Here is a 15,878-nt window from a genome sequence, read left to right as displayed (position 1 = left end):
GTTACAGTGTGTCACCCCAGTAGTAAGGAGATTACATGAGGAGGAGGTTTGTTACAGTGTGTCACCCCAGTAGTAAGGAGATTACATGAGGAGGAGGTTTGTTACAGTGTGTCACCCCAGTAGTAAGGAGATTACATGAGGAGGAGGTTTGTTACAGTGTGTAACCCCAGTAGTAAGGAGATTACATGAGGAGGAGGTTTGTTACAGTGTGTCACCCCAGTAGTAAGGAGATTACATGAGGAGGTTTGTTACAGTGTGTCACCCCAGTAGTAAGGAGATTACATGAGGAGGAGGTTTGTTACAGTGTGTCACCCCAGTAGTAAGGAGATTACATGAGGAGGAGGTTGGTTACAGTGTGTCACCCCAGTAGTAAGGAGATTACATGAGGAGGTTTGTTACAGTGTGTCACCCCAGTAGTAAGGAGATTACATGAGGAGGAGGTTTGTTACAATGTGTCACCCCAGTAGTAAGGAGATTACACGAGGAGGAGGTTTGTTACAGTGTGTCACCCCAGTAGTAAGGAGATTACATGAGGAGGAGGTTGGTTACAGTGTGTCACCCCAGTAGTAAGGAGATTACATGAGGAGGAGGTTGGTTACAGTGTGTCACCCCAGTAGTAAGGAGATTACATGAGGAGGAGGTTTTTTACAGTGTGTCACCCCAGTAGTAAGGAGATTACATGAGGAGGAGGTTTGTTACAGTGTGTTACCCCAGTAGTAAGGAGATTATATGAGGAGGAGGTTTGTTACAGTGTGTCACCCCAGTAGTAAGGAGATTACATGAGGAGGAGGTTGGTTACAGTGTGTCACCCCAGTAGTAAGGAGATTACACGAGGAGGAGGTTTGTTACAGTGTGTCACCCCAGTAGTAAGGAGATTACATGAGGAGGTTTGTTACAGTGTGTCACCCCAGTAGTAAGGAGATTACATGAGGAGGAGGTTTGTTACAGTGTGTCACCCCAGTAGTAAGGAGATTACACGAGGAGGAGGTTTGTTACAGTGTGTCACCCCAGTAGTAAGGAGATTACACGAGGAGGAGGTTGGTTACAGTGTGTCACCCCAGTAGTAAGGAGATTACATGAGGAGGAGGTTGGTTACAAGTGTGTCACCCCAGTAGTAAGGAGATTACATGAGGAGGAGGTTGGTTACAGTGTGTCACCCCAGTAGTAAGGAGATTACATGAGGAGGAGGTTTGTTACAGTGTGTCACCCCAGTAGTAAGGAGATTACATGAGGGGGAGGTTTGTTACAGTGTGTCACCCCAGTAGTAAGGAGATTACATGAGGAGGAGGTTTGTTACAGTGTGTTACCCCAGTAGTAAGGAGATTATATGAGGAGGAGGTTTCTGTTACAGTGTGTCACCCCAGTAGTAAGGAGATTACATGAGGAGGAGGTTTTTTTACAGTGTGTCAACCCAGTAGTAAGGAGATTACATGAGGAGGAGGTTTGTTACAGTGTGTTACCCCAGTAGTAAGGAGATTATATGAGGAGGAGGTTTGTTACAGTGTGTCACCCCAGTAGTAAGGAGATTACATGAGGAGGAGGTTGGTTACAGTGTGTCACCCCAGTAGTAAGGAGATTACATGAGGAGGTTTGTTACAGTGTGTCACCCCAGTAGTAAGGAGATTACATGAGGAGGAGGTTGGTTACAGTGTGTCACCCCAGTAGTAAGGAGTTTACATGAGGAGGAGGTTTGTTACAGTGTGTCACCCCAGTAGTAAGGAGATTACATGAGGAGGAGGTTTTTTACAGTGTGTCACCCCAGTAGTAAGGAGATTACATGAGGAGGAGGTTTGTTACAGTGTGTTACCCCAGTAGTAAGGAGATTATATGAGGAGGAGGTTTGTTACAGTGTGTCACCCCAGTAGTAAGGAGATTACATGAGGGGGAGGTTTGTACAGTGTGTCACCCCAGTAGTAAGGAGATTACATGAGGGGGAGGAGGTTTGTTACAGTGTGTCACCCCAGTAGTAAGGAGATTACATGAGGGGGAGGTTTGTTACAGTGTGTCACCCCAGTAGTAAGGAGATTACATGAGGGGAGGAGGTATGTTACAGTGTGTCACCCCAGTAGTAAGGAGATTACATGAGGAGGAGGTTTGTTACAGTGTGTCACCCCAGTAGTAAGGAGATTACATGAGGGGGAGGAGGTTTGTTACAGTGTGTCACCCCAGGAGTAAGGAGATTACATGAGGGGGAGGTTTGTTACAGTGTGTCACCCCACTACTAAGGAGATTACATTAGGGGGAGGAGGTATGTTACAGTGTGTCACCCCAGTAGTAAGGAGATTACATGAGGAGGAGGTTTGTTACAGTGTGTCACCCCAGTAGTAAGGAGATTACATGAGGAGGAGGGTTTTTTACAGTGTGTCACCCCAGTAGTAAGATTACATGAGGAGGAGGTTTGTTACAGTGTGTCACCCCAGTAGTAAGGAGATTACATGAGGGGGAGGAGGTATGTTACAGTGTGTCACCCCAGTAGTAAGGAGATTACATGAGGAGGAGGTTTGTTACAGTGTGTCACCCCAGTAGTAAGGAGATTACATGAGGAGGAGGTTTGTTACAGTGTGTCACCCCAGTAGTAAGGAGATTACATGAGGGGGAGGTTTGTTACAGTGTGTCACCCCAGTAGTAAGGAGATTACATGAGGAGGAGGTTTGTTAAAGTGTGTCACCCCAGTAGTAAGGAGATTACATGAGGAGGAGGTTTGTTACAGTGTGTCACCCCAGTAGTAAGGAGATTACATGAGGGGGAGGAGGTATGTTACAGTGTGTCACCCCAGTAGTAAGGAGATTACATGAGGAGGAGGTTTGGTACAGTGTGTCACCCCAGTAGTAAGGAGATTACATGAGGAGGAGGTTTGTTACAGTGTGTCACCCCAGTAGTAAGGAGTTACATGAGGGGGAGGTTTGTTACAGTGTGTCACCCCAGTAGTAAGGAGATTACATGAGGGGGAGGAGGTATGTTACAGTGTGTCACCCCAGTAGTAAGGAGATTACATGAGGAGGAGGTTTGTTACAGTGTGTCACCCCAGTTGTAAGGAGATTACATGAGGAGGAGGTTTGTTACAGTGTGTCACCCCAGTAGTAAGGAGATTACATGAGGAGGAGGTTTGTTACAGTGTGTCACCCCAGTAGTAAGGAGATTACATGAGGGGGAGGAGGTATGTTACAGTGTGTCACCCCAGTAGTAAGGAGATTACATGAGGAGGAGGTTTGTTACAGTGTGTCACCCCAGTAGTAAGGAGATTACATGAGGAGGAGGTTTGTTACAGTGTGTCACCCCAGGAGTAAGGAGATTACATGAGGGGGAGGAGGTATGTTACAGTGTGTCACCCCAGTAGTAAGGAGATTACATGAGGAGGAGGTTTGTTACAGTGTGTCACCCCAGTAGTAAGGTGATTACATGAGGAGGAGGTTTGTTACAGTGTGTCACCCCAGTAGTAAGGAGATTATATGAGGAGGAGGTTTGTTACAGTGTGTCACCCCAGTAGTAAGGAGATTACATGAGGAGGAGGTTGGTTACAGTGTGTCACCCCAGTAGTAAGGAGATTACATGAGGAGGAGGTTTGTTACAGTGTGTCACCCCAGTAGTAAGGAGATTACATGAGGAGGAGGTTTGTTACAGTGTGTCACCCCAGTAGTAAGGAGATTACATGAGGAGGAGGTTGGTTACAGTGTGTCACCCCAGGAGTAAGGAGATTACATGAGGGGGAGGAGGTATGTTACAGTGTGTCACCCCAGTAGTAAGGAGATTACATGAGGAGGAGGTTTGTTACAGTGTGTCACCCCAGTAGTAAGGTGATTACATGAGGAGGAGGTTTGTTACAGTGTGTCACCCCAGTAGTAAGGAGATTACATGAGGAGGAGGTTGGTTACAGTGTGTCACCCCAGTAGTAAGGAGATTACATGAGGAGGAGGTTGGTTACAGTGTGTCACCCCAGTAGTAAGGAGATTACATGAGGAGGAGGTTTGTTACAGTGTGTCACCCCAGTAGTAAGGAGATTACATGAGGAGGAGGTTTGTAACAGTGTGTCACCCCAGTAGTAAGGAGATTACATGAGGGGGAGGTTTGTTACAGTGTGTCACCCCAGTAGTAAGGAGATTACATGAGGGGGAGGAGGTATGTTACAGTGTGTCACCCCAGTAGTAAGGAGATTACATGAGGAGGAGGTTTGTTACAGTGTGTCACCCCAGTAGTAAGGAGATTACATGAGGAGGAGGTTTGTTACAGTGTGTCACCCCAGGAGTAAGGAGATTACATGAGGGGGAGGAGGTATGTTACAGTGTGTCACCCCAGTAGTAAGGAGATTACATGAGGAGGAGGTTGGTTACAGTGTGTCACCCCAGTAGTAAGGAGATTACATGAGGAGGAGGTTTGTTACAGTGTGTCACCCCAGTAGTAAGGAGATTACATGAGGAGGAGGTTTGTTACAGTGTGTCACCCAGTAGTAAGGAGATTACATGAGGAGGAGGTTGGTTACAGTGTGTCACCCCAGTAGTAAGGAGATTACATGAGGAGGAGGTTTGTTACAGTGTGTCACCCCAGTAGTAAGGAGATTACATGAGGAGGAGGTTTGTTACAGTTTGTCACCCCAGGAGTAAGGAGATTACATGAGGGGGAGGAGGTATGTTACAGTGTGTCACCCCAGTAGTAAGGAGATTACATGAGGAGGAGGTTTGTTACAGTGTGTCACCCCAGTAGTAAGGTGATTACATGAGGAGGAGGTTTGTTACAGTGTGTCACCCCAGTAGTAAGGAGATTACATGAGGAGGAGGTTTGTTACAGTGTGTCACCCCAGTAGTAAGGAGATTACATGAGGAGGAGGTTGGTTACAGTGTATCACCCCAGTAGTAAGGAGATTACATGAGGAGGAGGTTTGTTACAGTGTGTCACCCCAGTAGTAAGGAGATTACATGAGGAGGAGGTTGGTTACAGTGTGTCACCCCAGTAGTAAGGAGATTACATGAGGAGGAGGTTTTTTACAGTGTGTCACCCCAGTAGTAAGATTACATGAGGAGGAGGTTTGTTACAGTGTGTCACCCCAGTAGTAAGGAGATTACATGAGGGGGAGGAGGTATGTTACAGTGTGTCACCCCAGTAGTAAGGAGATTACATGAGGAGGAGGTTGGTTACAGTGTGTCACCCCAGTAGTAAGGAGATTACATGAGGAGGAGGTTGGTTACAGTGTGTCACCCCAGTAGTAAGGAGATTACATGAGGAGGAGGTTTGTTACAGTGTGTCACCCCAGTAGTAAGGAGATTACATGAGGAGGAGGTTTGTTACAGTGTGTCACCCCAGTAGTAAGGAGATTACATGAGGGGAGGTTTGTTACAGTGTGTCACCCCCAGTAGTAAGGAGATTACATGAGGGGGAGGAGGTATGTTACAGTGTGTCACCCCAGTAGTAAGGAGATTACATGAGGAGGAGGTTTGTTACAGTGTGTCACCCCAGTAGTAAGGAGATTACATGAGGAGGAGGTTTGTTACAGTGTGTCACCCCAGTAGTAAGGAGATTACATGAGGGGGAGGTTTTTTACAGTGTGTCACCCCAGTAGTAAGGAGATTACATGAGGGGGAGGAGGTATGTTACAGTGTGTCACCCCAGTAGTAAGGAGATTACATGAGGAGGAGGTTTGTTACAGTGTGTCACCCCAGTAGTAAGGAGATTACATGAGGAGGAGGTTTGTTACAGTGTGTCACCCCAGGAGTAAGGAGATTACATGAGGGGGAGGAGGTATGTTACAGTGTGTCACCCCAGTAGTAAGGAGATTACATGAGGAGGAGGTTTGTTACAGTGTGTCACCCCAGTAGTAAGGAGATTACATGAGGAGGAGGTTTGTTACAGTGTGTCACCCCAGTAGTAAGGAGATTACATGAGGGGGAGGAGGTATGTTACAGTGTGTCACCCCAGTAGTAAGGAGATTACATGAGGAGGAGGTTTGTTACAGTGTGTCACCCCAGTAGTAAGGAGATTACATGAGGAGGAGGTTTGTTACAGTGTGTCACCCCAGTAGTAAGGAGATTACATGAGGAGGAGGTTTGTTACAGTGTGTCACCCCAGGAGTAAGGAGATTACATGAGGGGGAGGAGGTATGTTACAGTGTGTCCACCCCAGTAGTAAGGAGATTACATGAGGAGGAGGTTTGTTACAGTGTGTCACCCCAGTAGTAAGGTGATTACATGAGGAGGAGGTTTGTTACAGTGTGTCACCCCAGTAGTAAGGAGATTATATGAGGAGGAGGTTTGTTACAGTGTGTCACCCCAGTAGTAAGGAGATTACATGAGGAGGAGGTTGGTTACAGTGTGTCACCCCAGTAGTAAGGAGATTACATGAGGAGGAGGTTTGTTACAGTGTGTCACCCCATTAGTAAGGAGATTACATGAGGAGGAGGTTTGTTACAGTGTGTCACCCCAGTAGTAAGGAGATTACATGAGGGGGAGGTTTGTTACAGTGTGTCACCCCAGTAGTAAGGAGATTACATGAGGAGGAGGTTGGTTACAGTGTGTCACCCCAGTAGTAAGGAGATTACATGAGGAGGAGGTTTGTTACAGTGTGTCACCCCAGTAGTAAGGAGATTACATGAGGAGGAGGTTTGTTACAGTGTGTCACCCCAGTAGTAAGGAGATTACATGAGGAGGAGGTTTGTTACAGTGTGTCACCCCAGTAGTAAGGAGATTACATGAGGAGGAGGTTTGTTACAGTGTGTCACCCCAGGAGTAAGGAGATTACATGAGGGGAGGAGGTATGTTACAGTGTGTCACCCCAGTAGTAAGGAGATTACATGAGGAGGAGGTTTGTTACAGTGTGTCACCCCAGTAGTAAGGAGATTACATGAGGAGGAGGTTTGTTACAGTGTGTCACCCCAGGAGTAAGGAGATTACATGAGGGGGAGGAGGTATGTTACAGTGTGTCACCCCAGTAGTAAGGAGATTACATGAGGAGGAGGTTTGTTACAGTGTGTCACCCCAGTAGTAAGGTGATTACATGAGGAGGAGGTTTGTTACAGTGTGTCACCCCAGTAGTAAGGAGATTATATGAGGAGGAGGTTTGTTACAGTGTGTCACCCCAGTAGTAAGGAGATTACACGAGGAGGAGGTTGGTTACAGTGTGTCACCCCAGTAGTAAGGAGATTACATGAGGGAGGAGGTTTGTTACAGTGTGTCACCCCAGTAGTAAGGAGATTACATGAGGGGGAGGAGGTATGTTACAGTGTGTCACCCCAGTAGTAAGGAGATTACATGAGGAGGAGGTTTGTTACAGTGTGTCACCCCAGTAGTAAGGTGATTACATGAGGAGGAGGTTTGTTACAGTGTGTCACCCCAGTAGTAAGGAGATTATATGAGGAGGAGGTTTGTTACAGTGTGTCACCCCAGTAGTAAGGAGATTACATGAGGAGGAGGTTGGTTACAGTGTGTCACCCCAGTAGTAAGGAGATTACATGAGGAGGAGGTTTGTTACAGTGTGTCACCCCAGTAGTAAGGAGATTACATGAGGAGGAGGTTTGTTACAGTGTGTCTCCCCAGTAGTAAGGAGATTACATGAGGAGGAGGTTTGTTACAGTGTGTCACCCCAGTAGTAAGGTGATTACATGAGGAGGAGGTTTGTTACAGTGTGTCACCCCAGTAGTAAGGAGATTACATGAGGAGGAGGTTTGTTACAGTGTGTCACCCCAGTAGTAAGGAGATTACATGAGGAGGAGGTTGGTTACAGTGTGTCACCCAGTAGTAAGGAGATTACATGAGGAGGAGGTTTTTTACAGTGTGTCACCCCAGTAGTAAGATTACATGAGGAGGAGGTTTGTTACAGTGTCACCCCAGTAGTAAGGAGATTACATGAGGAGGAGGTTTGTTACAGTGTGTCACCCCAGTAGTAAGGAGATTACATGAGGAGGAGGTTTGTTACAGTGTGTCACCCCAGTAGTAAAGAGATTACATGAGGGGGAGGTTTGTTACAGTGTGTCACCCCAGTAGTAAGGAGATTACATGAGGGAGGAGGTTTGTTAAAGTGTGTCACCCCAGTAGTAAGGAGATTACATGAGGAGGAGGTTTGTTACAGTGTGTCACCCCAGTAGTAAGGAGATTACATGAGGGGGAGGAGGTATGTTACAGTGTGTCACCCCAGTAGTAAGGAGATTACATGAGGAGGAGGTTTGTTACAGTGTGTCACCCCAGTAGTAAGGAGATTACACGAGGAGGAGGTTTGTTACAGTGTGTCACCCCAGTAGTAAGGAGATTACATGAGGAGGAGGTTTGTTACAGTGTGTCACCCCAGTAGTAAGGAGATTACATGAGGGGGAGGTTTGTTACAGTGTGTCACCCCAGTAGTAAGGAGATTACATGAGGGGGAGGAGGTATGTTACAGTGTGTCACCCCAGTAGTAAGGAGATTACATGAGGAGGAGGTTTGTTACAGTGTGTCACCCCAGTAGTAAGGAGATTACATGAGGAGGAGGTTTGTTACAGTGTGTCACCCCAGGAGTAAGGAGATTACATGAGGGGGAGGAGGTATGTTACAGTGTGTCACCCCAGTAGTAAGGAGATTACATGAGGAGGAGGTTTGTTACAGTGTGTCACCCCAGTAGTAAGGTGATTACATGAGGAGGAGGTTTGTTACAGTGTGTCACCCCAGTAGTAAGGAGATTATATGAGGAGGAGGTTTGTTACAGTGTGTCACCCCAGTAGTAAGGAGATTACATGAGGAGGAGGTTGGTTACAGTGTGTCACCCCAGTAGTAAGGAGATTACATGAGGAGGAGGTTTGTTACAGTGTGTCACCCCAGTAGTAAGGAGATTACATGAGGGGGAGGTTTGTTATAGTGTGTCACCCCAGTAGTAAGGAGATTACATGAGGAGGAGGTTGGTTACAGTGTGTCACCCCAGTAGTAAGGAGATTACATGAGGAGGAGGTTTGTTACAGTGTGTCACCCCAGTAGTAAGGAGATTACATGAGGAGGAGGTTTGTTACAGTGTGTCACCCCAGTAGTAAGGAGATTACATGAGGGGGAGGTTTGTTACAGTGTGTCACCCCAGTAGTAAGGAGATTACATGAGGGGGAGGAGGTATGTTACAGTGTGTCACCCCAGTAGTAAGGAGATTACATGAGGAGGAGGTTTGTTACAGTGTGTCACCCCAGTAGTAAGGAGATTACATGAGGAGGAGGTTTGTTACAGTGTGTCACCCCAGTAGTAAGGAGATTACATGAGGAGGAGGTTTGTTACAGTGTGTCACCCCAGTAGTAAGGAGATTACATGAGGGGGAGGTTTGTTACAGTGTGTCACCCCAGTAGTAAGGAGATTACATGAGGGGGAGGAGGTATGTTACAGTGTGTCACCCCAGTAGTAAGGAGATTACATGAGGAGGAGGTTTGTTACAGTGTGTCACCCCAGTAGTAAGGAGATTACATGAGGAGGAGGTTTGTTACAGTGTGTCACCCCAGGAGTAAGGAGATTACATGAGGGGGAGGAGGTATGTTACAGTGTGTCACCCCAGTAGTAAGGAGATTACATGAGGAGGAGGTTTGTTACAGTGTGTCACCCCAGTAGTAAGGTGATTACATGAGGAGGAGGTTTGTTACAGTGTGTCACCCCAGTAGTAAGGAGATTACATGAGGAGGAGGTTTGTTACAGTGTGTCACCCCAGTAGTAAGGAGATTACATGAGGAGGAGGTTGGTTACAGTGTGTCACCCCAGTAGTAAGGAGATTACATGAGGAGGAGGTTTGTTACAGTGTGTCACCCCAGTAGTAAGGAGATTACATGAGGAGGAGGTTGGTTACAGTGTGTCACCCCAGTAGTAAGGAGATTACATGAGGAGGAGGTTTTTTACAGTGTGTCACCCCAGTAGTAAGATTACATGAGGAGGAGGTTTGTTACAGTGTGTCACCCCAGTAGTAAGGAGATTACATGAGGGGGAGGAGGTATGTTACAGTGTGTCACCCCAGTAGTAAGGAGATTACATGAGGAGGAGGTTTGTTACAGTGTGTCACCCCAGTAGTAAGGAGATTACATGAGGAGGAGGTTTGTTACAGTGTGTCACCCCAGTAGTAAGGTGATTACATGAGGGGGAGGTTTGTTACAGTGTGTCACCCTAGTAGTAAGGAGATTACATGAGGGGGAGGAGGTATGTTACAGTGTGTCACCCCAGTAGTAAGGAGATTACATGAGGAGGAGGTTTGTTACAGTGTGTCACCCCAGTAGTAACGAGATTACATGAGGAGGAGGTTTGTTACAGTGTGTCACCCCAGTAGTAAGGAGATTACATGAGGGGGAGGTTTGTTACAGTGTGTCACCCCAGTAGTAAGGAGATTACATGAGGGGGAGGAGGTATGTTACAGTGTGTCACCCCAGTTGTAAGGAGATTACATGAGGAAGAGGTTTGTTACAGTGTGTCACCCCAGTAGTAAGGAGATTACATGAGGAGGAGGTTTGTTACAGTGTGTCACCCCAGGAGTAAGGAGATTACATGAGGGGGAGGTTTGTTACAGTGTGTCACCCCAGTAGTAAGGAGATTACATGAGGGGGAGGAGGTATGTTACAGTGTGTCACCCCAGTAGTAAGGAGATTACATGAGGAGGAGGTTTGTTACAGTGTGTCACCCCAGTAGTAAGGAGATTACATGAGGAGGAGGTTTGTTACAGTGTGTCACCCCAGTAGTAAGGAGATTACATGAGGGGGAGGTTTGTTACAGTGTGTCACCCCAGTAGTAAGGAGATTACATGAGGGGGAGGAGGTATGTTACAGTGTGTCACCCCAGTAGTAAGGAGATTACATGAGGAGGAGGTTTGTTACAGTGTGTCACCCCAGTAGTAAGGTGATTACATGAGGAGGAGGTTTGTTACAGTGTGTCACCCCAGTAGTAAGGAGATTACATGAGGAGGAGGTTTGTTACAGTGTGTCACCCCAGTAGTAAGGAGATTACATGAGGAGGAGGTTTGTTACAGTGTGTCACCCCAGTAGTAAGGAGATTACATGAGGGGGAGGAGGTATGTTACAGTGTGTCACCCCAGTAGTAAGGAGATTACATGAGGAGGAGGTTTGTTACAGTGTGTCACCCCAGTAGTAAGGAGATTACATGAGGAGGAGGTTTGTTACAGTGTGTCACCCCAGTAGTAAGGAGATTACATGAGGAGGAGGTTTGTTACAGTGTATCACTTGTTCTGTGATTCAGGCTCCTCCTCTTCACCTCCAGCTGACCCAGTTGTCTCCTCTTCTCCTGAATGACCCCCAAGGATGGACAAGGACAGGAATGAGATGACTAAGAGAATATTACACTTCACCTTGGAGATCCTCCACCTGCTGACCGGAGGGGTGAGGTGACCCATCTACATTTCTACCATTGTTGGCCCCCCATCTACATTTCCACCATTATTGTCTCCATCTACATTTCCACCATTGTTGTCCCCATCTACATTTCCACCATTGTTGTCCCCCCATCTACATTTCCACCAGTATTGTCCCCATCTACATTTCCACCATTATTGTCCCCATCTACATTTCTACCATTGTTGTCACCATCTACATTTCCACCATTGTTGTCCCCATCTACATTTCCACCATTGTTGTCCCCATTTACATTTCCACCATTGTTGTCCCCATCTACATTTCCACCATTGTTGTCCCCCATCTACATTTCCACCATTGTTGTCCCCCCATCTACATTTCCACCATTGTTGTCCCCCATCTACATTTCCACCATTGTTGTCCCCCATCTACATTTCCACCATTGTTGTCCCCATCTACATTTCCACCATTGTTGTCCCCCATCTACATTTCCACCATTGTTGTCCCCATCTACATTTCCACCATTGTTGTCCCCATCTACATTTCCACCATTGTTGTCCCCATCTACATTTCCACCATTGTTGTCCCCCATCTACATTTCCACCATTGTTGTCCCCATCTACATTTCCACCATTGTTGTCCCCATTTACATTTCCACCATTGTTGTCCACCATCTACATTTCCACCATTGTTGTCTCCATCTATATTTCCACCATTGTTGTCTCCATCTACATTTCCACCATTGTTGTCCCCATCTACATTTCCACCATTGTTGTCTCCATCTACATTTCCACCATTGTTGTCTCCATCTACATTTCCACCATTGTTGTCCCCCATCTACATTTCCACCATTGTTGTCCCCCCCATCTACATTTCCACCATTGTTGTCCCCCCCCATCTACATTTCCACCATTGTTGTCCCCCCATCTACATTTCCACCATTGTTGTCCCCCCATCTACATTTCCACCATTGTTGTCCCCCCATCTACATTTCCACCATTGTTGTCCCCCATCTACATTTCCACCATTGTTGTCCCCATCTACATTTCCACCATTGTTGTCCCCATCTACATTTCCACCATTGTTGTCCCTCCATCTACATTTCCACCATTGTTGTGTCCCCCCCATCTACATTTCCACCATTGTTGTCCCCATCTACATTTCCACCATTGTTGTCCCCCCCCCCATCTACATTTCCACCATTGTTGGCCACCATCTTTGTAGCCGCTCTATGTTCTGGATGTCTCTTTGTAGGTGACCCCAGTATTCCAGATGTGCTCACTAGAGCTCTATACAGGGGGCACAATCTCCTCTTTGTAGTGGGGGAGGAATACTGGGGTCAGTCCCCTCATTGTCTCTCTCCATACACAGGATTACACCATAGTGAAGAAGACATGGGGGGAGTGTGTGGCCCCCAGCAGCCATCTCCAAGAGTCAGGAGGACGGAGCAGTGCCCGGGGCCCCATCATGGAGCCTCCACCTCACTCACTGATACATGAGGAGAAGATCCTAGAACTCACCCACAGGATCACTGAGCTGCTGACTGGAGAGGTGACCCTGCTGGGACATTATACAGTAATGGAGGGGTCTGGTGATAACTGGAGAGGTGACCCTGCTGGGACATTATACAGTAATGGAGGGGTCTGGTGATGACTAGAGAGGTGACACTGCTGGAACATTATACAGTAATGGAGGGGTCTGGTGATGACTGGAGAGGTGACACTGCTAGGACATTATACAGTAATGGAGGGGTCTGGTGATGACTGGAGAGGTGACACTGCTGGGACATTATACAGTAATGGAGGGGTCTGGTGATGACTGGAGAGGTGACACTGCTGGGACATTATACAGTAATGGAGGGGTCTGGTGATGATTAGAGAGGTGACACTGCTGGGACATTATACAGTAATGGAGGGGTCTGGTGATAACTGGAGAGGTGACACTGCTGGGACATTATACAGTAATGGAGGGGTCTGGTGATAACTGGAGAGGTGACACTGCTGGGACATTATACAGTAATGGAGGGGTCTGGTGATGACTGGAGAGGTGACACTGCTGGGACATTATGCAGTAATGGAGGGGTCTGGTGATGACTGGAGAGGTGACACTGCTGGACATTATGCAGTAATGGAGGGGTCTGGTGATGACTGGAGAGGTGACACTGCTGGGACATTATACAGTAATGGAGGGGTCTGGTGATGACTGGAGAGGTGACACTGCTGGACATTATGCAGTAATGGAGGGGTCTGGTGATGACTGGAGGGGTGACACTGCTGGGACATTATACAATAATGGAGGGGTCTGGTGATGACTGGAGAGGTGACACTGCTGGGACATTATACTGTAATGGAGTGGTCTGGTGATGACTGGAGAGGTGACACTGCTGGGACATTATACAATAATGGAGGGGTCTGGTGATGACTGGAGAGGTGACCCTGCTGGGACATTATACAGTAATGGAGGGGTCTGGTGATGATTAGAGAGGTGACACTGCCGGGACATTATACAGTAATGGAGGGGTCTGGTGATGACTGGAGAGGTGACACTGCTGGGACATTATACAGTAATGGAGGGGTCTGGTGATGATTAGAGAGGTGACACTGCTGGGACATTATACAGTAATGGAGGGGTCTGGTGATGACTGGAGAGGTGACACTGCTGGGACATTATACAGTAATGGAGGGGTCTGGTGATGACTGGAGAGGTGACACTGCTGGGACATTATACAGTAATGGAGGGGTCTGGTGATGACTGGAGAGGTGACACTGCTGGGAAATTATACAGTAATGGAGGGGTCTGGGGATGACTGGAGAGGTGACACTGCTGGGACATTATACAGTAATGGAGGGGTCTGGTGATGACTGGAGAGGTGACACTGCTGGGACATTATATAGTAATGGAGGGGTCTGGTGATGACTGGAGAGGTGACACTGCTGGGACATTATACAGTAATGGAGGGGTCTGGTGATGATTAGAGAGGTGACACTGCTGGGACATTATACAGTAATGGAGGGGTCTGGTGATGATTAGAGAGGTGACACTGCTGGGACATTTTACAGTAATGGAGGGGTCTGGTGATGATTAGAGAGGTGACACTGCAGGGACATTATACAGTAATGGAGGGGTCTGGTGATGACGGTATCATTGTGTGTCAGGTTCCTATAAGGTGTCAGGATGTGGCGGTCTATTTCTCCATGGAGGAGTGGGAGTATGTAGAAGGACACAAGGATCTGTACCAGGACATAGTCATGATGGAGGATCACCGGCCCCTCACATCACAAGGTAAGAAGAGACATATATATAGATATCACTCTCACTACCTAGTAACATAGAAATCTAACCAGCACTGATGTATTCATTCCCTGTGTGTTCCCTACAGATGGAGTCATTGATAGAAATCCACCCGAGAGGTGTCCCCGCCCTCTGTATTCCCAGGACTGTCCAGAGGGAAATGTCCAAGAGAAGCATCAGGTAGATGAGGCTGATCCTATATCTCTATAGGGGGGTCCTGCAGTCATAGATGTGGGGTAGATTTTGGGGTCTCTGTTGCTCCTCCTGTCTGCTGTATTGTAGTGAATTGTTCTATATGTCACATCAGGGGGGAGATCTGACTAATAATAAAGTGGAGGATGAAGAAGAGAGGATGAGGGGCCATCACCCGTGTATGAGGGAAGTGAAGGAGGAAATTCCAGGAGGTGTTACCCCAGGTATGTAATTATTCCAGGAGGTGTTACCCCAGGTATGTAATAATTCCAGGAGGTGTTGTCCTGGGTATGTAATAATTCCAGGAGGTGTTGTCCTGGGTATTTAATAATTCCAGGAGGTGTTGTCCCGGGTATGTAATCATTCAAGGAGGTGTTACCCCAGTAATAATGATCATGCAGAGCATTCAGTAGGATTTTGGAGATTGGCTCTTCCATTCCTTGTATATCTTGAACCTTAACAATCTATGACTGAATGGAGAGGGGTTCCGGACTCTTCCGCAGATTGGGGGGTGGAGGGATGGGTGGGGGGTTTCGCTCTCCCGGCATTAATCACATGACACAAGATTGATAACCGACAGAATCAGGATATCGGAGAGAAGAGATAAAGGCGGAGGAGAGAGGAGGAGTGTAATCTGTGGAGGATGACGCTGGTGTCCTCACTTCTCTACATGTGCAGGAGGATCCCACCTTGGCCCCAGAGGTGAAGTTGTTGGAAACTGCGGAGACGGGTGGGAACCTGTGACCATCTTGTTAGGATCCTAAATCTCATCCCTGCAAAACAATGAGACTCTGAGAACCAAAAATTTAGAATCACCTTCCCAAGAGAAAACAAGAGACAGGAGAGAAAATGAAACACCAGAGCTGACCCCGTCAGATATCTAATTCTCCCTGTGACCCTAATCCCCAGAGATCATCAAGGGCCAAACGTTGCCCATTATGGAGATAATCCAGTGATCTCACCAGAGGTCGAGAACCGACCAACCGGGGTAAGAGAGGCCTCCAGAGAACAGAAAACACAGGGGCCCCTCCTAGAAACCTGCAACAGAGAGAACTGGAAGAGACCAAGGAGGAGACAAGAGCGGCAACAACTAGAGGAAAACCGGCAGCGGGAGAGCCGGTCT

At 47.3% G+C, this 15,878-nt stretch overlaps 1 protein-coding gene across 1 annotated transcript in view; it reads left to right on the top strand.

The window, feature by feature from the left end:
* The window catches only part of LOC130340502 (uncharacterized), a 55,029-nt gene that overhangs the window by 32,847 nt on the left and 6,304 nt on the right, over positions 1-15,878 (top strand). Inside the window, exons 9-12 of the mRNA XM_056554198.1 lie at positions 12,650-12,823; positions 14,428-14,554; positions 14,652-14,743; positions 14,871-14,979. Coding sequence (XP_056410173.1) covers positions 12,650-12,823; positions 14,428-14,554; positions 14,652-14,743; positions 14,871-14,979 — 502 coding nt within the window. The remainder of the gene's footprint in view (positions 1-12,649; positions 12,824-14,427; positions 14,555-14,651; positions 14,744-14,870; positions 14,980-15,878) is intronic.

This window comes from Hyla sarda, unplaced genomic scaffold (genome assembly GCF_029499605.1).
Source record: "Hyla sarda isolate aHylSar1 unplaced genomic scaffold, aHylSar1.hap1 scaffold_595, whole genome shotgun sequence".
Taxonomy (NCBI): domain Eukaryota; kingdom Metazoa; phylum Chordata; class Amphibia; order Anura; family Hylidae; genus Hyla; species Hyla sarda.
This window is presented reverse-complemented; position numbering and strand designations above follow the sequence as displayed.